The sequence below is a fragment of the Aquarana catesbeiana genome, linkage group LG01 (assembly GCF_042186555.1).
Source record: "Aquarana catesbeiana isolate 2022-GZ linkage group LG01, ASM4218655v1, whole genome shotgun sequence".
Classification (NCBI taxonomy): Eukaryota; Metazoa; Chordata; class Amphibia; order Anura; family Ranidae; genus Aquarana; species Aquarana catesbeiana.
In genome coordinates this window covers 333644159-333668144 of record NC_133324.1, presented here as the reverse complement: position 1 = coordinate 333668144, position 23986 = coordinate 333644159, and the positions used below count along the sequence as shown (strand labels likewise).

The window sequence follows — 23986 nt, the reverse complement described above, 5'->3', positions numbered from 1 at the left end:
GAGTTCCAGTAATTTGTTTGTTTATTAAAATAACAATACAATAAGTGTAGCTGTTGAGTTTTAATAAACAGCCACTCACCTGTCCCATGGACCAGCGGTGTACTCACTGCAGCCGTGTTCTCCCCATGCCCTCCCTCGGCGGCGCTGGCATCTCTACTATGGGCACCCAGCTGTGTCAGTTTGCGCCTCCACAGCCGGGTGCCCCTTGCACATGCGGACTTGCCCCAAAGTTTTCTAGGACCTGTCATATGTCCCGGAAGACTTCGGGAGGGGGAGTTCCTACTTCCGGTCGCCTAGGCAACTGGAACAGAAGTGGGAGCAGGTACCTGTCAAATTCGGGTACACCCCCCCTCCCCCCTCCTCCCCAAAAGCTCAGTTTCACAAACAAAAGTCGGGGAGGAGGCCTTAAAGTAGAAATTCCACTTTTGGGTGGAACTCCACTCTAATAATTAAATATAACTGTTACAGGTGATTTGTTTTTTCTTTTTAAAGATGATAGAGTAAAGGTTTTACCATGTTATCTTTATTAAACAATTATGATTTTCCAAGTACTTGGTTTGTCTGACTAATTCAAGTAGATATAATTATTTATGCATGAGTTACTTTTTGAACGATCATTATCCTATTTTAAGGAAGCATTAGTTCCCTTTGAACCACTGGTAAAATATTTTCTATCCACAATATAGCATACACAAACTTAACCAGTTCAGTCCTGGAAGAATTTACCCCCTTCCTGACCAGAGCACTTTTTGCAACACGGCACTGCGTCGCTTTAACTGACAATTGCGCGTTGATGCGGCATTGCACCCAAACAAAATTGATGTCCTTTTTTTGCCCACAAATGGAGCTTTCTTTTGGTGGTATTTTATCACCTCTGCGGTTTTTATTTTTTGCGCTATAAACAAAAAAAGAGCAACAATTTTGAAAAAAAAAGCAATATTTTTAACTTTTTGCTATAATAAATATCCCCAAAAAATATATAAAAAACCAAATTTCTTACTCAGTTTAGGCTGATATGTATTCTTCTACATATTTTTGGAAAAAAAAAATCACAATAAGTGTATATTGATTGGTTTGCGCAAAAGTTATAGCGTCTACAAAATAGGGGATAGATTTATGGCATTTTTATTTATTTATTTATTTATTTTATTAGTAATGGCGGCGATCTGCGATTTTTATCGTGACTGCGACATTGCGGCAGACACATCGGACACTTTTGATACTATTTTGGGACCATTGTTATTTATACAGCGATCAGTGCTATAAAAATGCATTGATTACTGTGTAAATGACATTGGCAGGGAAGGGGTTAAACACTAGGGGGCGATCAAGGGGTTAAGTGTGTCCCAGGTAGTGATTATAACTGTGGGGGGGATGGGCTCACTACAACATGACAGAGATCACTGCTCCCGATGACAGTGAGCAGTAGATCCCCGTCATGTTGCTAGGCAGAACAGGGAAATGCCTTGTTTACATAGGCATCTCCCCATTCTGTCACTCCGTGTCACAATCGTGGGCCCCCGGTGGACATCGAGTCCGCAGGACCCGCGGGCACGATCGCGCAGTATGCAGGGCGCGCGCGCCCACTAAGCCACATCTTAAAGGGGACGTTCAGGTACACCCATTTGCGCAGCCGTTCCATTGTGCCGGCGTACATCGCCGTGCGCTGGTCGGCAAGTGGTTAATTTACAAAATTAAACAGTTGTATTGTAACTGGGACAAAATTAGATGACAGCTACAAAAATGGTGTATACATGCATTTTACATGACAGGTGTTCAATTCTAAACAATATACACTATACATCTTGTGCCATCGTTGTTTCTGTCAGTATAATGACATGCAACTTTTTTGTATTGCACCTTTCACTGTGGTATGTTGGTTCAAGCAATAAACTCATCTTTGGAGGAGGAACTGGACTGACTGTTACACCAAGTAAGTGTTGATACTATAATATGACAATGGCAACCACAGGAATTCAGATGCATTCATTTATACAAAATACTTTTTATTGTTACAATATAACTAAATGTGTCTCTGAACAAACATAAACTGAAATTGTATTACTAAGGGAACACTAGTTACCTCCAAAAAAGTAACCCTAAGAAAGAAAAAAGGGGAAAATATGATAACTTAGAGTAAAAATGTCCAAATGATTCCAAATGATTTTCACAAAATAACTGATGCGATCTGAAATAATGGCGTATAGTACAATGGCATATAGAATACAATTGTGTATTACTGATGTTTTTTCAAAGTCCACACCACAGTTTTTAACAACAGGATGTAGCTGGAAATTATTATTTGGAGAAGGCACTAAGCTCGTTGTTTCACCCGGTATGTATTTACACTAATGTATGGAAAAGTTTAGCATTCATTCTCTAAAGAAAAAAATCATGAAGAGGGTTTTAAAAACACATATTTAAAAGTAGAACAGTGCACCTGTAGAAATAAAAACTAGGCTGCTTTGATTACATTTAGCAAAGTATGTAAAATTGCAAGTCAAAGGCAGCAATATACAGTAAATATATGAAAGAGTAAGTATAATAAAGCTTCAAGATCAATCTGGCCATCTTCTACCTGATGGAAAGCAAATTCAGCTATGATTTGAAACGTTCTAAAGAAGTCCTGTCAATCACAATGCTCACATTACACCATGTAATGTTTCTGTTAATTCATTAAAATACAAACTAATGTAAAAGAGCCAGACTTTTTTGTAAAGACTACTTTCAGTTCTGAAATATCTAAACCACAGCCTTAGGTGTTTGTAGACACATTGCCATTTGTGTCAATAGGTATGTTTTTTTTAAGGTTGCCCAATAACATGTATGCATATTGTGCATAGTACAGTGAAACAGCTTAGTATCTGTTTAGCTACTGCATTTCATGGTGAGCACATGAAGTTATCCAAAATGACGGAAAAAAAATGTACCAATATGGGTGGATTCATTCAGAGATTCCAAAATTATTTGCCATCAAAATCAGAATCATGGAAATAGAAATTGATACTATTGTAATCATGAATATGAATCTGTAACAAACTTCATGCTAGATATGTTTTCTTAGTCCACCATTATTATTCAAAAATGTGTAGCATACAGTAGATAGCAAACCTATGTCAGGTTGAACATCTCCAAGAAGAAGAAGAATAAATACTTTTGAAATGTCAGTTTATTATAAGTGTAATATACAGTAGAATTCATAATTATTGTAATGGTTATAATTTGCAGTTAATAGTATAGTATGATTGCCATGGTTACTTTATAATTTAGTGTACTTCATAATAGTTTTAATTACAACTCATATGTTTTATTATACAATATAAATGAGGGCCACTTTAATTGATTACTCATATCTATAGTTTAAATTGTTGCTGTATGTTTATTTAAACCCTTTTCATATGATTAGTAAATATATAAGGTTGCAGTATAGAGTGCAGTTTAGGAAAAGTTTAGGAAAAGCTTGGCATGTAAAATAGATGTATTTTTTAGTGAAACCGAGAAATGCTAAGACGGATTTTGCAAAGCCAAAAATTACAATGTAATAACAACTTTGGCAAATTAATCTTTGGAACAGGAACCAAACTGTTTATACATCCAGGCGAGTACTTCTTACTTTCTTTCTAAAACTGCATTGAATTTTATATGTTAATGAGGATAAACTCTCTTGAATGTTCTCTGTTTCCTAATTGATTCTACACAGGCTACTAAGGCTTTGTTCAAAAAGTTACGTCCAATAAGTTTTAAAGATTACAGTCATATTGCTAAAGTATAGAACCTTATTCCGGTATGTTAAAGCTTTGTGAATTGAGTCTAATGGGTTCTTATAGCAGCACATTTCTAGATTTCTATGGAAAATCCAGAAGGAACTTGTTAATGCGCCATAGGTTTGCTGGAACTGTGGGACTGGCATCTTATGCTGCGTACACACGAGCAGACTTTTCGACCGGACTGGTCTGATGGACCTTGTCCGGCGGACAATTCGACCATGTGTGGGCTTCATCGAACCTGCGGTAGACTTTTTTGGTTGAAAATCTGACGGACTTTAGATTTGAAACATGTTTCAAATCTTTACGTCGGAACTCCGCCGGACCCAGTTCCTAATGAAAAGTCCGCTCGTCTGTATGCTAGTCCGCGGATGAAAACCGATGCTAGGACAGCTATTGGCTACTGGCTATCAACTTCCTTATTTTAGTCCGGTCGTATGTCATCACGTACGAATCCGCTGGACTTTGGTGTGATCGCGTGTAGGCAAGTGCGTTCGTTGGGAAAGTCCATTGGAAGTCCGCCGAAAGTCCGTCGGATAGTCCGTCGGACCAGTCCGGTCGAAAAGTCCGCTTGTGTGTACGCGGCATAAGAAGGCAATTTTCCTACTTGTATCCTTGTAGTTTTGAGAGAATGGTAGATTATTGAATTTGGCAATAGCAACCTAAATGCTATGGTTAGAGTTGCGTGGATTGCCCTGTTGAGAAAAGAATTAGAATAAATGTATCAGTTAAAATTATTTTGTGTGTTTAACAGACTTCTCTTTTGGCAATGTCTACACTTACTTTCACCATATTTGACAAAGCGGAAATGTACCTAGCAAAATTTGCTTTGCCAATTGAAGACATTTTCTGTCTAAAATACATCGTAAGATTTACATCACATTTTACCTGACTTCAAACATTATTTCCATTAAAAAGAATGGAAAAGTGGTATTATTCGGTAAGAGCATTGCAAAAGCTGTCTACTTTTTTGCCATCTTCTACACAGCACTTCCAACACACTTTTCTTGCCAAATGTTAATCACAGTCACAATATGGCTGAAATGAAAATCAGTTCTAATACCATATATGTTTCTACTGCAACCAAAAAAGAAAGAAAGAAAGAATGTTTATTGACACAGTGCTTACCTAGTATGTGTTAATGCAAAGCATTGCAACAAAAATGTTTGCTTTCCCCATATAAATGGGTAGGATTTTGTGTGCCTGTGCTGGTGAAACATTTTGTAAAGATGTCTGTTAGTGTGTTAATTCCAACTACAGATTAACATTTGGATCAGGGACACAGCTATCTGTAATGCCCAGTAAGTACTAATATTTTTGTTGTAAGGCATTCGAGGTACAAACAGTATAATAAATTAAAGAACAATATTATAAATCCCACCAAAAGTTGAATGTACCATATTCAGTGTGAGGGTCTCTGCTAAGATATAAGAGCAATGAAGTGGCTTGTACATAAGGGGTTTGCATTTTTGTCCCATTCCTATTTAAGTATAAGGAAACCAGAGAAACCTAATGCAAAGTAACATAAAGATCACTTATACATATATTTGTATATACAAGTCTTTACATCATTCTTTCATACATAACACTTGACCACTGGTGATGTCTTTTTTTGCAGGCAGCGTATACAAACCTTCTTTTAGCATACCCCTTTATTTCAGAATTTTACAATCATTCTGTTATTTTATTTCTCATAGAGCTTGCCTTTAATTTGGGTAATGAAAGACAAATACATTTAAAATTTCAGAAGAGAAACTTTAAGAAGAGTTTTTATGAGTTCTAGCAGATCTGTGATCATATTGCTCTCCATAATCCAGATGTCAGTATTATAGTAAAGGGCATGCTGCAGGTTCCACATGAAGTTCACAAAATTGTGCTGTAAGAGTTCCATAGTTTGTGTAAAGGTAACAATGTATGTGTGCACACTGCTTCTCTTTGGGGTAAAATGTTCTTTGGACCCGGAACAAAATTACGTGTATTTCCAAGTAAGTATGTAAGTTGTACATTTTTGTAAATTTTATAGTGATACCCATAACAGCCTATCATTTTGATGTTAGAGCTGGACAGTTGTTTGGTATGCAGGAGCAATTATTGACAAAATATTGCCATATACATTGGTCAGTGTAGAATCAATATAATCAGCTTTGTATCAATCATGTATAACAAATCAGTCCAAATCAGCTGGCATTTATGCATAGTAAAGAACTGGCAGTGTGTGATTTTGACAAGCTGATAGAAAATATATAAGGAATGGATATGCATGCTGTAAATATATACATCAGTTTTTTTTTAAACTTAATTTTTTGTTTATTGGTTATTTCATTTTTAAAGTCAGATATATACTATTACAACATATTTTACTAATAGCAGAAAATCACTGCATTATCCAGCGCAGTGAGAGTACTTAATGAAATGTTCTCAGTCATAGATCACATCATAGTAAGTAGAAGAATTCACAGAAAAGCCACAGAAATTGATTTACTGGAATATCTGTTTGCTAGGGACAAAGCTCTTTGCACATCCAAGTAAGATATAATGGTTTCGTATAGCAACAGAAACAGGATTGCTATAATTTCTACAATTTAGTGTCACTAATTAGTCATTTAAACTCAATCTACAGTATAAAATTTATTGTATTGGATATACTGGGTGTTCATTTAAAAGCATTGTATATTAAGAATTGGTGTATAGTAGTAAAGCAATTTTACATGGGTTTTTCAAGGTTTAGGTTAGTAAACCACCACCACACAACATTATTTATGGGACCATTTACAAATACAGAGGGTACAAAAATAGATCTTAGGGATACCTTATAAAGTTCACTAAAACAAAAAGCAGTAATGTGTAATGATTTTCTTTGTGATCTATAACTCCTGTGCTTAGTACAGACTAAATGCAGCCACCCAGGACACACAAAATGTATTTTATATTTCAAATATTGCAATAAACATTGAAAAGGTTAGCTAATAATTGTTTATTCACCATCAAACAGGAATCAGAACTATTCTGTATATCATTGTTGAACCTTAACTTCATCTAACATCTAAGATGTTAGCAGCAATAGAGGTCTAACACAGACAGTTTTGAAAGTTCTTTATTGCATATGACTAATGGTATTGTCTTGGTTTGTCCAAAATTGGACAACTATCACACGGACACCTATTTTCCACTAGTTTTAGGTAATCAAAAACCATACAAGGGTAAAATGCACCTGGAAACTTAGAATGCCAAAAAAAGTTCAAAATAAAATAATATATAATAACTGTATGTAACAGTAAGCTGTCAAAAAAGTCAGCATTCTTGTAAAGATGCTTAACACTGTGATAATACTGGTTTAAATAAACTCCTATTTGGGGAAGGAACCAAACTTCAAGTTTTACCAAGTAAGTCTGTATAATTTACAGGTAACATCAAAGATTTCTACACAGTACAGCACATATAGTAGATGTTTACAAAGTTTACAACTCAAATATCTAGATTTTTACAGCTTTACATGCATCTACTTTATACTGTACATTTTGAGAAACAAAATATTGCCAATATCTATATGGTGTATTTTGTAATCTGAACTACAAGTAGATCATGTAGACTTTTGGAGACTTTGATTTTACATGCCAATGGTTATATATTGCATTGTATTTTATTGTATCATACTGGCCTTGATGTTTGCGAACAATCAGTTATTTAAAAGAAAATAGAAATGTTTTCACATTTTAATGTAATACGTGCCCTATTTGACTTTTCACTATTATGTTTCAGTGGTAGCATTATTGTAGAACTGCTAATTACTTTCCATATATCACTAAACTTAGCCTTCAAAGTACTTAACTGATACAAAAAATATTGAGTCTGATTTACTAAATGAATTGAAAACCTTCACACAACACACAGTAAATTGTGTGAATATTCACTTTAATTATCCAGTCTTATAACAAGCAAATTCATATTTATTTTGAATGGCCAATCATGTGCAACTGAGATGGATAAACAGAAGTTTGCTTTTGACATGACTGGATAATTCACACAATTTATTGAGTGAAGATTTTTAACTCTTTCACTAAATCAGCCTTGAGGTATTTCAGCTTTCAGTGCATAGGGGCAACAATATTCAAGGTATGCATTATGTATGCATTTAAGTATATCTAAACCCCAAACTTTTGTTTAGTTATGGATAGAGAAAAAAGGGTTAAGACCAGTGGCTGTGTCCTATTAAGGACATTTTCTTTTACTTGCTACCTGTAGATTTAGGAGGAAATCTCTCAAAGTAAGGGGAAATCGTGTCTTAGACAGTTGTCACCTCAAAAAAGTGTCCTTATTGGAATGTTTCCACTGTGTTCCTGTTCTGGTAACAATAATGATAAACAAGATTTTAGATTTTCCCTTAATGACAGTCCCGTGGGCAATGGTCTCCAGGATAAATAGAGATGGTAAATCTCCCTGGCTGGGACATAGCCAGAAATTAAAATTCACCAGGGTTTCTAACCCAGTCATACTCTATCAAAACAAGTTTTTGGATTTAGATACCCTTTAACCAGCAAACTGTAGGCAGTTTGTTGTTTGGCAGTGTAATACAGTGTAAATAACAATGGCTTCAAATTCATTTTTGGAGCTGAAACATTGCTGGCAGTTAAACCAAGTGAGTTCTTGCTTCAATTTGATATCCAGTGTATTTTCAGATTTAAGGGGTGTATAATATTTGCAGGTATAGGGTAAACAGATCACTGGGTGTCTGGCTAAATATGTGTATTTTCATTATACTGCTATTATAACTTTAATATACCTTATGATACTGTTAGCATATATAGGAACAAGGTTCATGTCAGCGGAACAAATATAGAAATTAGTGTTTAGGTAAAATAGTGTTGACCATTCAAAGCAATCATAAGCTATAGTAGTACAACAAGATGCCAATAAAATACTTTAACAATGCTGTTAGCTGAGAGCAATCACTTGCTAGTTATTTATCCTACTCTATTATATAACTAGACTTTTAAAGACTGAGAATCTTATGCTTTAACCTGCTGAGAAATGTAGCTTCCATGGGATTAATCAGGGTTTTAGTAGAGATATATCTTGTTGTGTGAATAATGTTGGCTGAAAGCTTATATATGGATCTGGCACAAGTGTCACTGTATTACCAAGTAAGTAAGAACTGTGGAGTTTTCCTTTAAGCTATTATGTAGAAAAGTAATTTACAAATGAAATGTATTTTTGTCATTGCTATGGGCAGATGAAAACTAAGCTGCAATATGGCCATAACTGTACAGCCGTGGCCAAAAGTTTTGAGAGTGATACAAATATACATTTTCACAGTCTTCTGCTTCAATGTTTTTAGATCTTTTTTTAGATGTTACTATGGTATACTGAAGTATATTTACAAGCATTTCATAAGTGTCAAAGGCTTTTATTGACAAAAACATTATCAAGTCAATATTTGCAGTGTTGACCCTTCTTTTGCAAGACCTCTGCAATTCCCCCTGGCATGCTGTCAATCAACTTCTGGGCCACATCCTGACTAATGACAGCCCATTCTTGCATAATCAATGCTTCCAGTTTGTCAGAAATTGTGTTGTTTTTTTTTTTTTTGTTCACCTGCTTCTTGAGGATTGACCACAAGTGCTCAATGGAATTAAGGTCTTGGGAGTTTCCTCGCAATGGATCCAAAATTTTGATGTTTTGTTCCCCAAGCCACTGAGTTATTACTTTTGCCTTATGACAGTGTGCTCCATCATGCTGGAAAAGGCATTGTTCATCAGAATCATCACCAAACTGTTCTTGGATGGTTGGGAGTAGTTTTTGTACCATTCTTTATTCATGGCTGGGTTCTTAGGCAAAATTGTGAGTGGGCCTACATCCTTGGCTGAAAAGCAAGCTCACACATTAATGGTCTCAGGATGCTTTACTGTTGGCATAACACAGGACTGATGGTAGTGCTCACCTTTTCTTCTCTGGACGAGGTTTTTTTCCGGATGCTCCAAACAATCATAAAGGGGATTTATCAGAGAAAATGACTTTACCCCAGTCCTCAGCAGTTCAATCCATTTACCTTTTGCAGAATATAAGTCTGTCCTTGATCTCTTTCCTGGAGAGAAGTGGCTTCTTTGGTGCCCTTCTTGACACCAGGCCATTCTCTAAAAATCTTTGCCTCACTGTACGTGTAGATGCACTCACACCTGCCTGCTGCAATTCCCACGCAAGCTCTGCATTGCTGGTGCCCCAATCTCACAGCTGAATCAACTGTAGACCTGAAACCTTCTTCACAAATGCAGTTCAAATGTTTTTTTATGGGATTAAGTTCATTTTCATGGCAAAGAGGAACTTTGCAATTAATTGCAATTCATCTGATTTCTCTTCGTAACATTCTGCAGTATATGCAAATTGCCATCATAAAAACTGAGGCAGCGGACTTTGTGAAAATTAATATTTGTATAATTCTCAAAACTTTTGGCCATGGCTGTATATGTACAAATACTTTAGAAACAATTTCCCTGCCTTTACCACTTTACTGTCATTGGCCTTCTTGACAGCCACATAGCTTGCAATGATTAAGCTTCTATAAATACAGGCATTAAACTGGGACACTTAAAGGTCTTGCCATGGGTCAAAAAAAATTACCTATGCCATAAGACCGACCATACACGGTCTGAATCTTGGCAGGTTCAGCAGAAACCGGTCGAGATTTGAACAGGTAATCGCCAGGCTTAATGTATCAAGTTGTGTCAATGTATCATTGATACAATCAATGTATCAAGGCTGCTATAGCTGCTACCGATAATCACTGTCTTCTCCTGGCGAGGATGGGTTCCCCCGATCACCCCCCCCCCCCCCAGGGAGCAGACAATTGCTCAGCAGGAGGGGTTCCCCTGTTAGCACTGTCTGTGTTGATGAGGGAATCATGCAAATTTCTTTCCTGCAACCTGTCGTTGCAGGGAAGAAATTTGCACTGTTTATGGCCTGCCTAAGACTACATGAGTCTACAGTCCTGTTTCTTAGATCTGTAGATAACTGAAAAATTGATTTTTACCAAAAAGAATGGACTAGTTGGACAAAATAATCAATGTGCTTGATTTATTAAGGCTCTATGCACACTGGGCTTAAAAAAATGCCAGTTCCCTTGGCAGAAAAAAATGCTCATATAGAGCGTTTTGTACACAGTTTAGGCAAGTTTAGTGTTTTTTCAACCAGTGAGCTCCAATCAGAAACGCAAACCAGAAGGATTTTTTTTTCTCCTGCCTCTAAACATTGAGCTTGAAATATGCCTCTATGGCTGGCCATACATGTTCAATTTTCTTGTACAATTTTCTTTTAGATTTACAAAAAAACCATATAATATAAGGCCAAAACTAAATAACTTTCAATCGTATCCAATAAGGTAGGCCCTTGCTCTACATAGTTTAAGGTAAATCTAAAGGAAAATTGTACAAGATAATTGAACATGTATGGCCAGCCTAAGTGTTCTAATGTGCATGGGCACATAGGATAACATTGAGCTGCTTCTACTGGCAGAACACAAAACTCTTGTTGAAGCAGCGATTTTTAGCCAGTGTGTATGGATCCTAAACAAGTTGGAGAGCATGTTCACTTTGCAAAGTTTATTTTCACCTAGATTAGTAAATGTGGTGGAGCTTTGCTGCTTTTAATCATCTAATAATGTGCAAGTAAAAATCTTTTTCCCCGCGCATGATCAGGTGCTTTAATGTACTTTAGTAAATCAACCCCTATAATTGCATGTATGTATGTATGTATGTATGTATGAAATTCTATTTTTTTTTTTCAAACACATTTTTAATAGGATATATAAGTATATAAATGTTAAACACAAACAACTTGGTAACTGCATTGCCAGTGTTATATCTTGTCCCACAACCTTGTAAAAAGTATTATCAACCGTTGTTTATATACAAAAAAGCACATAGAGTACAAGTTGCTGTAGTAATATGCTAAACCCTTGTATTTTATTGAAACATATAAATAAATTCTAAGTTTAACAAATGTGTACGGCAGTTAAATCAGGTAAGGATTGTTTGTATTAGTATAGCCATGCTTTAATAATATATTTTGGATTTACTTGGATTTAATAGTGGGCCCTACAAAACAACTTATATAATGGTGTCTATTAGTGGGATCATGTAAAATATATTCTAAATTTAATTAAAACTGTGTCCTCTTAATTTTCAGAAACAGACAGAGCAGTGCCTTCTGTATATAAACTTGAGTCATCTAAACAAGTCGATGGTCTGCCAGACTCTGTTTGTCTGGTCACAGATTTTCCATTTCCAAACACAACATTGAAGTTAGATGGAAGCAAAACTATAGATCTAAATACAGCAGCTCTGCTGGATAAGTCGGAGAATCATGTGTGGAGATATAGTACAGTTGTATGGGATAATGACAATCCTTCTAAAAACCTTTCTTGTAACATGGAATATAATGCAAAACCTGTTTATCCAGACACAAGTACAGGTATGTTATGACATTTAAAAAAAATTACATAGTCAAAAATGATATTTTTAGGAAAAATAAGAGGTGTGATATCTAGCTGGATGTCATGACATTGCCAGGATTTATGGAAGAACCATATATGCTGGGAAGCAGTGGTGGCAAATTATCCCTGTTTTTATTATGTTATTTATTTCTTAAATAAACTTTGCAGAAAAAAAAAGTGAATAACATTTAATTGGTATGTAAAACACCTTTTTTATAATAGATAAAGTGTATAGTACTGTGATATAAATCTGTGACTGTAACTGCCCCACAATAGTTTGGGCTACAACAATTAGAACTGCATATAGTTCACGGATTCCTAATTAAACTTGAAGGATAAATTCACATAGTATAAGCATACATGTTCATGGTATCAGTCTAATGCTGTGTACACACGACCGTACTTTCGACAAACTAAATCACGTCGGACTTTTCAACGGACTTTCGACTGACTTTTCGACGGACTTCCGTTGAATCGGACTTGTCTACACACAATCACACCAAAGTCCGACGGATTCGTACATGATGACGTACGACCAGATTGGAATAAGGAAGTTGATAGCCAGTAGCCAATAGCTGCCCTAGCGTCGGTTTTCGTCCGTCGTACTAGCATACAGACGAACGGATTTTTCGACCGGACTCGAGTCCGTCAGAAAGATTTGAAACATGTTCCAAATCTAAAGTCCATCACATTTTCAACAGAAAAGGTCCGCTGCAGGTCCGATGAAGCCCACGCGCGGTCGACTTGTCCGACGGAACGCAAAGTCCGGCCGTGTGTACACGGCATTAGTGAAAAATATGTAGAATGAATCCACGCTATGGATATAGGTACTCTCCGGGTGGGTTGGGAGCTGCGGGCCCTAACAGGTATAAATCCACCTAGGTGGAAAAATACTACAGTATGAAAAAATAGGGATGTAGGTGTGGTGCTGCTCTAATGTAATGCAATTTTTTATGGTGATCTTGTGTGATGATTTAATTGAAAATTACTGGCTACATATGTTATCTTGCAAACTACCAAATAAAATACTTCATAAATAAAATAGTGCTTTAAAGAGTGACTTCTTTACGGAAAGCATAACATAAACCCAATAACACTGTTGAAAATAAAAATTAAGTGACACGTGATGCAGCCTTAAAGGCCAATTACTGCTTGTTTTTCACTTAGTGCTTATTTTTCAATTGTGTTACACCCTCTGGTGTATATGTTGTTAGGTTAGAAAATTAGAAAATTAGTGTAGATCGCTCCTCTAAAGTTTGTTAGTGAATGAGAATAGTTAAATATGCATAAAATAAAATAAAAATAAAATCATAGATGGATATCGCATGAACCAAAACTAAAAACTAAAAAATAAATAATAAAAAATAATAAACAACTGGTGATTACACATATGTGAATACTTATAATTAAAGTGCCATGTGCTAGATATAGATTTTTAAGTATTGTAATCTATGTCACATACCATTTACTTTGAGTGCAAAAAACTTGCTAGTTACACTAGATCATAAAGTGACTGGTGCTTAAACTGTAAACCAAATGATTTGTACTTCATAAGCCCAGTACTTGTTGAAAAGGTACATAATTATGGTGAGAAAGTCTTTTAAATGGTTCAAAAAGTCTTTGTTTAAATTATGATTTGGAAAGGGTTACATTTTCATTGGAAGGTGATGTAAAAAACATTCCTTATTCAAGTGCTGGTCTTGTGATGGTGCTCCTTAGCCGAGGTCTTATTGTGCTTGCACTCACTGAATAGGGACACCCCTGCAGGTGTATGAGCAGTCACAGTGTTTGCCACTGTGTAGCAGCCCTGGATGTCTCTGGTCTATACTGTGAGTGTTGCTATGCCGGCTTGGGATATGTTCACCACAGAAAAGAGGGAATGTCCATAGCGTGAACCCATTTAAAAACTTTTATTGTGCCATATGTCAAGATTGTACTCACATTTTTAAAGTCCGCGGTGATCGACTTGTACTCGTCTATCTGGAGGTGACACAAGATGTGGATAAGTCCCGCCCTACGCGTTTCATCATAGGACATCTGCTGGGGCCCCACTTTAATTATAAGTATTCACATATGTGTAATCACCAAACAGTTTTTTATTATTTTTTATTATTTATTATTTATTTTTTAGTTTTGGTTCATACGATATCCATCTGCAATTTTATTTTTATTTTATTTTCTGCATATTTAACTATTCTCATCCATAAACAACTTTTAGAGGAGCGATCTACACTAATTTTCTAATTTTCTAATCTAACAACATATACACCAGAGGGTGTAACACAATTGAAAAATAAGCACTAAGTGAAAAACAAGCAGTAATTGGCCTTTAAGACTGCATCACGTGTCACTTAATTTTTATTTTCAACAATGTTATTGGGTTTATGTTATGCTTTCCGTAAAGAAGTCACTCTTTAAAGCACTATTTTGTTTATGAAGTATTTTATTTGGTATTTTGCAAGATAACATATGTAGCCAGTAATTTTCAAATCATCACACAAGGTCACCATAAAAAATCGCATCACATTAGAGCAGCGCCACACCTACATCCCTATTTTTTCATACATAGCATTAGTGCTTGAATTTTGGCAGTCAGGTCTGCAGAATGCTATCTCACATCTTCAGCCAACATTAGTTTTTCAAATGTTTTCAGCAAAGAAAACCTTTTACAAGTGTAATATGGAGCCATTGGTTTCATCTTTATGAATCTCTGGTTGTCTAACTATTATGCTGACCACCATATGGAAAACTCCATCTTGTTTATGAGTAGCTTAGGCACTAAGCACTGCATTTTGAGATGAAAGAGGGTGTGCACCTATTTTCACATAACTGAAATTGGGACTTTTTGGAAGGTGTAGTACATAAGAGAGCATTATTAACCACTTGACCTCCAGGTGATGTACCACCCCATCTTGACCAGGCCATTTTTTGCGATACTGCACTGCGTTACTTTAACTGACAATTGGGCTGTCATGCAACCCTGTACCCAAATAAAATTTATGCAATTTTTCCCACAAATAGAGCTTTCTTTTGGTGCTATTTGGTCACCACTGCGGTTTTTATTTTTTGTGCTATAAACAATAAAACACTACCAATTTTGAAAAAAATATATTTTATGCTATAAAATATATCCCATAAAAAAATGTAAAAAATCTAATTTCTTCATAAATGGGGACTAATATGTATTCTGCTACATATTTTTGGTACAAAAAATCCCAATAAGCGTATATTGATTGGTTTGTCCAAAAGTTATAGCGTCTACAATCTACGGTGTATATACTGTATTTTTTATTTATTTAATTATTGTATACTGGTAATGGCTGTGATCAGCGAGACTACGATATTGTGGCGGACAATCAGACACTAACTGACACTTTGTGGGATTCAGTGACACTAATACAGTAATCAATGCTAAAAATATGCACTGTCACTGTGCTAATGACACTGTGAAGGGGTTTAACATCTAGGGTGATCAAAGACTTAACTGTGTGCCCAGCCAGTGTTTTTGTGTACTGTATGTGCTGCTTTTACTAAGGGAAGTGATGGATTTTATTCCCTGCTTTGCAGGGACACAAAATCCATTACTTCCCCCCTGTCAGAATGGATTTCTGCCTTATTTACATAGGCAGAGCTCTGTTTTGTGTCTCTGCCTGACGATCGGCAGGTGCTGGTGCACATCCAGTGCCGGACACCAGCTGATCAGCTTCTGCTGTGAGTAATTAGGTGGCAGAAGTGCAGAATCACGTATATATACATGATTCTGTACAGGAGGGCCGCCCTGTAGCAGTATATCTGCTATGGGGCAGTCCAGAAGTGGTTAAAGACACAATAAAGGTATTTTCAGTGTGTTCTGTTCCTTAGCTATAGAATAAAGTTCTGATATCCATGTCCAGCTCAGGACATGTACCTGGGACAAGCATTATTCTGCCAGGATGGTAAAAAGGGTAGAATGGCTGCAAAATGCAGATGGTCTTACAGAGCTGATTGAAAATGTTTGGCTTATTTGCAAAAAATAACAGCAACACAAGGGGGTGTTTTCCCCTATAGCACAACCATACAGGAGAGTAAATACATTTCCCCACTTTTACCACTATTACATAGTTACAATACATTACATCCATTCAGTTCAACCTGAGAGTGTGTGTACGTTGCTTCCATTTTCAATATCCCTGTACATTGTGTGCACCAAGAAACACATGTATAGAAGTTTTTTTCAATTTATCTACACTTTCCACTGACATCACCAATTATCGAAGGGGTGAAGAACCCCTTACGCATTGTAAGATTGAACCACTTCTCATCCTACTTCATTGTGCATCTACGTGTCTTTTTTTAGAGAACTCAGATTAAATAGGCTCCTCCCAATACCAGAGTCACCATTTAAAGATTTATATATTACGATCATATCCCCTCTTAAAATAGTTTTAAATGCTCAAGGTTTATTACCTTCATGCATTCTATGCATGAAGATAAAAAACCTTCTGTGTGCAGTGCCTTCTCTAATACTCACCTGAGCTCTCTCTCGATACAGCAATGTGGATGAGAGCTGAATGTCTCTGGGTCTCTCATTCCTCATTGGCAGACCATTGGCTCCTGCTACTGTCAATCACAGCCAGTGAGCCACTGAGGAGAGAGAGGGGGCGGACTCTTATGGACACATAGAGCAGGGCTCGGGAGCGAGCACACACTAGTGCCCCCAGAGCAGGCAGCTTGCTATTGGGGGAACTGGCTAAAGGGGAGGAACCAAAAGCACCCACAGGGGACCCAAAAAGAGGAGGATCAGGGCTGCTCTATACACAACCGCTGCACAGAGCAAGCAGGTAAGTGTGACATGTTTATTATTTTTTTGTCACTTTAAAGAGGGAGTCCACCTAAAAAAAAGATTATTAAAAGCCAGCAGCTACAAATAATGCAGCTGCTCACTTTTAATAAATGGACACTTACCTGTCCTGGAGTCCAGTGATGTCGGCAGCCAAAGCTTATCAATCGCTCGGCTCTCAGCTACTGCCGCCGCCATCCTCTGCCAGGCAATCAGGAAGTGAAGCATTGCGGCTTCACTTCCTGGCTCCCTACTGCGCATGCGCGAGTCACGCTGCGTGTCCTAAGTGGTCCCCGCTATCTCCTGGGACTTGTGTGTTTCCCAGGAGACAGCGGGGGGGTGCGGGAAGGGGCGTGACTCCCGCGGGAGTCTATGCCAGGAAGTGTGTGCAAATACCTGTAGTAGACAGGTATCTGCACCCCCCTCCCCCCTGAAAGGTGGCAATTGTGGCACCGGAGGGGGGGAGGAATCACATGAGCGGAAGTTCCACTTTTGGGTGGAACTCTGCTTTAAGTGTCTCTTCCTTAAGAAGAATACATTTATTGTTTGTAGTCATAGTTTATTGTTTGTATTACATGTGGGAAATCTATAGACTGTATGAAACTTTGTTTTTCTCCCATTTACTCTGGTTTCACTCAATCTGTAGACAAAACCCTTAATCAATATGTGCAATCGTTTTTTTGTTTTTTTCAGATGTAACCACTCAACAATGTCTATCCATTGTTCCTGGGAATTTTAAAACAGGTAAACATTTTACATTCAGCGCATGTACTTTGCTACCTGAAATAAGGTGATGTAGAGTTCTCACCAATCATCTCTGTTAGGTTATAGCCATACTTTTAATTTCACAATTCACCTTTACATAAGCAAAAGATTGGAAAATCGTATTTGACTGGATCTGTACCCTGAGTGTATGATACAAATGAATGGCAACGTCTTTAATTCACTATGGCCTTGTGCACACTTGGTGCCTTTTTCATGCATTCTGACACATTTTCTAGGAGAGGCAAAGAAAACTTCAGCCTGTTACTTTGAGGACCACTACAGAAAAAAACCTTGCATGCTGTATTTTTGGTGTGTTGAACTGCATTTTCCAAACGAATTTTACAACAAATTCTTCACTTATTCAGAAACACATGTAAACATGCAAGCATATACTCTTCCTATGTATCTGGTGTAAATTACTTTAAAAAAAAAAAGCTAAAGGTCTGTCTTGTTGGACTTTTATTTGTCCCAAATGGATTTTGCATTCCCATACAAGATTTTGGGAATGCAAAGACAGCTTAAAGCAGGTCAAAAGAAGGTCAATTGCAGATTAAATGTATCAGTATCAAGGAGTTATGAATATTCTGAGAAGCATCTCAAACTGATATTAAACTGATATCATTGACGCAAGCCCAAAGCTTGTTGATACTAGCCCTGAAAACAAGCAGTGGAGTTGATTTACTAAAACTGGAGAGTGCAAAATCAAGTGCAGCTTTACATGGTAGCCAATCAGCGTCTAACTTCAGCTTGCTCAATTAAGCTTTGACAAAAAAAAAAAAATGGAAGCTGATTGGTTTTTATGCAGAGCTGCACCAGATTTTGCACTTTCCAGTTTTAGTTTATCAAACCTGGTGAATATATTTATTGATATAATATTTATGTTAGATAATGATTATTTACCACTAATAGAAAATTATTATTTAACACTAATAGATAATGATTATTTAACACTAATTTAAAATTATCTCTAGCTATGCTTCCAATCAGCTGTTCCAGAAAATTACTGATTAGACTAACCTATATGCAAAGCAATTTAAAGGGCAGTTTAAAAAAATGTCTGCCCAGTGGAAAGCTACAGATTTACAGGAAATTACAAGGTTTAGGGAAAAAAATGTAATTATTGCATATACTAGTATCCAGCAGTAGGGAGGTAGATTTCTGCAATACACAATGACTTCTGCAGTTACCCCAGATTACAAATGCTCAGACAAAAATACAGATATTAACTGAAATCTATAGACTTGTACACCTTGATAAGCCCACCTACTGTACAATTTAAAGGATGACCTAAACACTGAAAAATGTTACATGAGTACAATTAATTCTTGTAAGGGAAACAACTCAGTGCTGTCAAAAGGGTCTCAAAAGATTCCCTTTAAATAAAGGGGGAGGGGGATTCACCATGCTTAGCAATGATTTGTTGGCATTTAGATTTAGCAGAAAAAATATGTACATTTACCTGTACCTGTGCAGAGCAAAACATGCTCATATTGACAAGTTTAAAAGTGTTTAGGAGTACTTAAAATACATGGGAGTGGTAGACCTGTCTGACCAAATATTCACAATGGGGGTTATTTACTAAAGGCAACTCCACTTTGCACTGCAAGTGCACTTGGAAGTGCAGTTGCTGGAGATCCGAGGGGGATATGCAAGGAAAATAAAAAAGAGCATTTTAGCTTGCACATGATTGGATGAAAAAATAAGCAGAGCTTCCCCTCATTTCAGATCTACTCCTTAGATTTAGAGCGACTGCACTTCCAAGTGCACTTGTAGTGCAAAGTAGACATGTGCACACTGAAATATTTTGTTTTGGAATTTCATTTTTGTCCGAAAAATAAATTTATTTAGTTACTCCCGAAATTCGTTTTTATTTATTTCATTTTTCGTTAAAAATTGCAGTTGTCCGAAAATCCAAATGAAGGTCGAATCTGTCATTGAAGGCTTATGGTGTCTGTCGAATGTTCAAAGAAGATTCGACGGAGCAGCTAAACTGTACGACGCCGTATAGTTTACCTGCTCTGTCGAATCTTCTTAGAACTTTCAACAGACACCATAAGCCAAAGTACGTGTGTACTTAGTTCTAGCTATTTTACTGCTCCTCCTCTTTGGTTACAATCAGCCAATAACATTCATCATCATCATTTTTTTTATTCATCTTTTCTCCCCTACGTCGCATCTTTTCTCCCCTAAGTCGAATCTTTTCTCCCCTACGTTGAATCTTTTCTCTCTATGTCAAATCTTTTCTCTCTATGTAGAATAATCTTGGACTAATAGAGTTAAGGTTAGGCACATTCGACCACAGGTTTGATGGACACAGATTGTTAAAATGCATTCGGACGAAAATGAATACACATGTCTAGTGCAAAGTGGATTTGCCTTTCGTAAATAATCCCCAATGTGTACTATTACTAAAACCCATACACAACTTCAGTAAAAGAAAAGAAAATTCATTTTTGACTGGGATAAGGCATTTTAAGTCCATGAAAATGAGGATAAATCTAGACTTTCTGGTAATCAATTAAATTGCTGAATTCCTTGCACAGGAAAGAAGTAGTCATTGCCAATGAAATGCAATGTTTAAAAGACGCATGTTTCAAATGTTTCTTTGATTTTCAAATAATGGCTATTTATTTATTTTTATTGAGACCCACTTCCATTTATTTTTTTATTATCCAAATTATTTTCTTCTAAGATTCCTGTTTTTGTTTTAAATAATTTTTCAATGTATAAATCTGTTATTATAAAGACCTTTTGTCTGCAAATTCCAGTTTTAAATGCCTAAAGGTCTAGGTATTATGATATGATGTTTGTTCTGGTAAAGAAGGAAATAGCCCCAGCAAAGAAGAAATTATTTGTTAATTGCATATTTACAAGCTCTAAGAATGGAAGTGGTAGTTGGACAAGAGTGTAGACTGTAACTATAACATTCTGTTGTACGTTGCCTTTCCAATATTTTTTTTTTTTTTACAGATATAAGCTTAAACAGTTTGTCCTTTTCAGTATTTGGATTGAGGTTCCTGACTATCAAGGGAATACTATTTAATGTAATAACAACAATAAAGCTATGGTCATTTTAAGGTAAAGATATAAACTATTGTTCCCGCTGTAATAACAAATCATATAGAACTATTGTCCTCTCTGTAAGAACATATATAGATTGTGATGTCTTTTGATTGGGTTTTAACATAAAATCAAGAACACACAACATATGTTAACACTGCCGTATGTTTGTTGCTGTGCATTACTATTAAAGTGGTTGTAAAGGCAGAAAATGTTTTATCTTGATGCATTCTATGCATTAAGATAAAAAGCCTTTCTGTGTGCAGCAGCCCCCCTCAGCCCCCCTAATACTTACCTGAGCCCCATTTAGATTCAGCGATGTTGCAGGAGTGTCTCGGCTGCCTTGGAGTCCCTTCCTCATTGGCTGAGACAGCAGTGCAGCACCATTGCCTCCCGCTGCACTCAATCAAAGCCAGCCAGTCAATGAGGAGAAAAAAGGGCAGGGCCAGGCCACAGCCTCATGTCTGAATGGACACAGGGAGCTGTGGCTCGGCTGGGGTGCCCCCATAGCAAGCTGCTTGCTGTGGGGGCAAGCAACAGGAGGGAGGGGCCAGGAGCTCTGAACAGGGACCCGAGAAGAGGTGGATCTGGGCTGCTCTGTGCAAACCCACTGCACAGAGCAGATAAGTATAACATGTTTTTAATAAAAAAAAAAAAAAAAAACAAGACTTCAGTATCACTTTCATTCTCAAAAACAGTAAAAACAAAAGCACATATGTGAATATTTGGTGTATCGTGTTGTCTTGCATTGCCCATAATAAGTGCTGTGTATTATTTTGTGTGTTGAGTCTATGTAAATTTTAAACAAAACATGTTCATAAAAGTGAATAGGCCCTTAAAAGAATACAAGCTGTATATGTATCTGTAGTGTTTACTTATCACTCTCCAAAGCCCTAAGACACGTGTCTTTCTGCTGCTCCATTCCTCTGTTATCAGCATGATAACTTCTGACAAGCTCTCTGACACAGGAGATAAAAGCAGCTGGAAATGTGTGTCAGGAGGGAACGTAGAGACAGATAAGCAGAGAGCTTGTCTATTCACAGTACAGCTCTGCATGTTTCTTCATTCCTCTGCCTATGTGGAGGGGGGGTGCCTTTCCTCCAATCAGCATACACACAGTGTATGCCCAGACTCCACACCTACTGCTGAAACAGGAAGAAAAATTTCTAACACAATGCGCACTTTCTAAAGAGCTTAGAAACCTGAACACAGCAGATATACATGTAAAACGTATGTAGGGAGATTTGTTTCATCCTTGTGTATCATCTGAGGATGTTCACTTCACTGGGTATTTGAGAGGGTTTACATTCACTTTAATTTTTTATTTTTTTTATGTGTCCCATGACAATGAAAATCATGCCACTCTATTTGCAAATACTAACTTCATTTACTAAGTCAGCTTATGGTCCTGGTAACCACCACACCTCACTATTTACCGATGTGATGGACTGGGCCAAGTGTATAATTTTAAGTTCAAGTTGGTATTTAAATAAAATAATGTCCCAAGGGCTGGACAAATCCAGAAGTGCTCCTAAAGAAAGCTCTGTGATTTCAAGCTGGCTGAGTGAGGCCCCAGGTAGCTATTTTTTTCAACATAACCATTCACAATAACTATCAGAGCAGTGTAACAGGGAACTGGAAACCAGGTAATAGTGGATACAATCAATTTGCTGATAGACATAGGTAACAGTGATCACAAAAAAAACCTTGCAAGCAAGTCTGTTCTTTAGGTGAAGATTTTTTTGGTATTTTTTTATGCATAGTTTGCACCATAAAGTTCATACGTACACCTCCAATATTTATTTTTTTTGACTACCACTTCAACTAAACATCCTCAGTTCCAGGGTGTAGGATCCTATAATGCAACACCTGTTACCTGAGCAACATCACAGGTGCAGGTATGATAAGACAAAAAGTTGGTCTTTGGAGACTTGAGGACTGAAGCAACCCTTTTACAAGGGAAGTAAACTCTTGCACCTTAATACAGTAAGAGTTTGTTGTTCACACAACAAATTGCATATATATTCCCATTAATTATTCAATCATGGGCAGGTAAAATACGTAAACCAGGATTTTCTTTTAACATCATTCAATACCTGAAGTTAACCTTCACACATTTTATCATTTAGTAAATCAGCTTCACTGTATGAAAAGTGGCTGAAATGATAACATTCACTGTAGAGAAGAAGCATCCAAGATCAACAGACATACAGTATCTCAGTTAACAAACTAATGCATAGAAAAATAACTCTAGCTCTAACTTTCTCTGTGCGTCACTACTGTAAAGCCTCTACTAAAAAATGTTTAGGGAAACTGTGCCATTTACACTGTCTTTTTGACTTTCCAGGTTTTCCAAGTTGTAGAAGAAAAATCACTGGAATCTGACTTAAATATATGAAAAAATACAGTTTTTCAGGAGTTTTTCATTCTGACCAAATAAAAATAAAGTAATAAACATTATATATTAATAATAGAAATGAATAATGTAATAAACATTTCATATTAATACAGATAAATGCATTCTATTTGTATTCTTAGAAATAGTTTTAGGCCTTCGAGCTGAGTTTTTCAATAACAGAAAAAGGCTAGTGAATTTTTGTGAGGACATTTCGTAGTTTGATGTTTTAGACATCCTAAAAAAATATATCCCCAAGAGGGGTATTTTAAAAGACCTAGCTGACTTGTTATCCTCCTTAAAGTGATTCTAAAGGTTTTTAAAGGTCTAAAGTTTTGATCCAGCGATGTGCCCGATAGAAGCGTCTCTCCCGGGCCTCTACCTCCTTATTGGTTCAGACACAGGGGGGAGATTTATTAAAACTGGTGCACGCAGAATCTGGTGCAGCTGTGCAAAGTAACCAATCAGCTTCTAAGCTCAGCTTGTCTTATTGACACACAGAGTGAGGCTTGGAAGGGAGCACGCACAAGTGCCCCCATAGCATGTGGTTTGCTATGAGGGCACTTGGATGGGGGGAAGGAGCTAGGAGCGCCAGCGGGGGACCTGAGAAAAGGAGGGTTGGGGCTTCACTCTGCAAAACCATTGCACAGAGTAGATAAGTATACCATATTTGTTATTTAAATAAAAAAAAAAACTAT

At 36.8% G+C, this 23986-nt stretch overlaps 1 gene segment (V, D, J or C); it reads left to right on the top strand.

Annotated features, from left to right (window-relative positions):
* The first annotated feature begins 1833 nt into the window (after positions 1-1833).
* Positions 1834-23646, top strand: LOC141114131 (T cell receptor alpha chain constant-like). The segment is given in 5 exon segments: positions 1834-1933; positions 11943-12227; positions 17762-17812; positions 20804-20911; positions 23241-23646. Coding segments are annotated over 4 exon segments (543 nt in total).
* Positions 23647-23986: the final 340 nt, after the last annotated feature.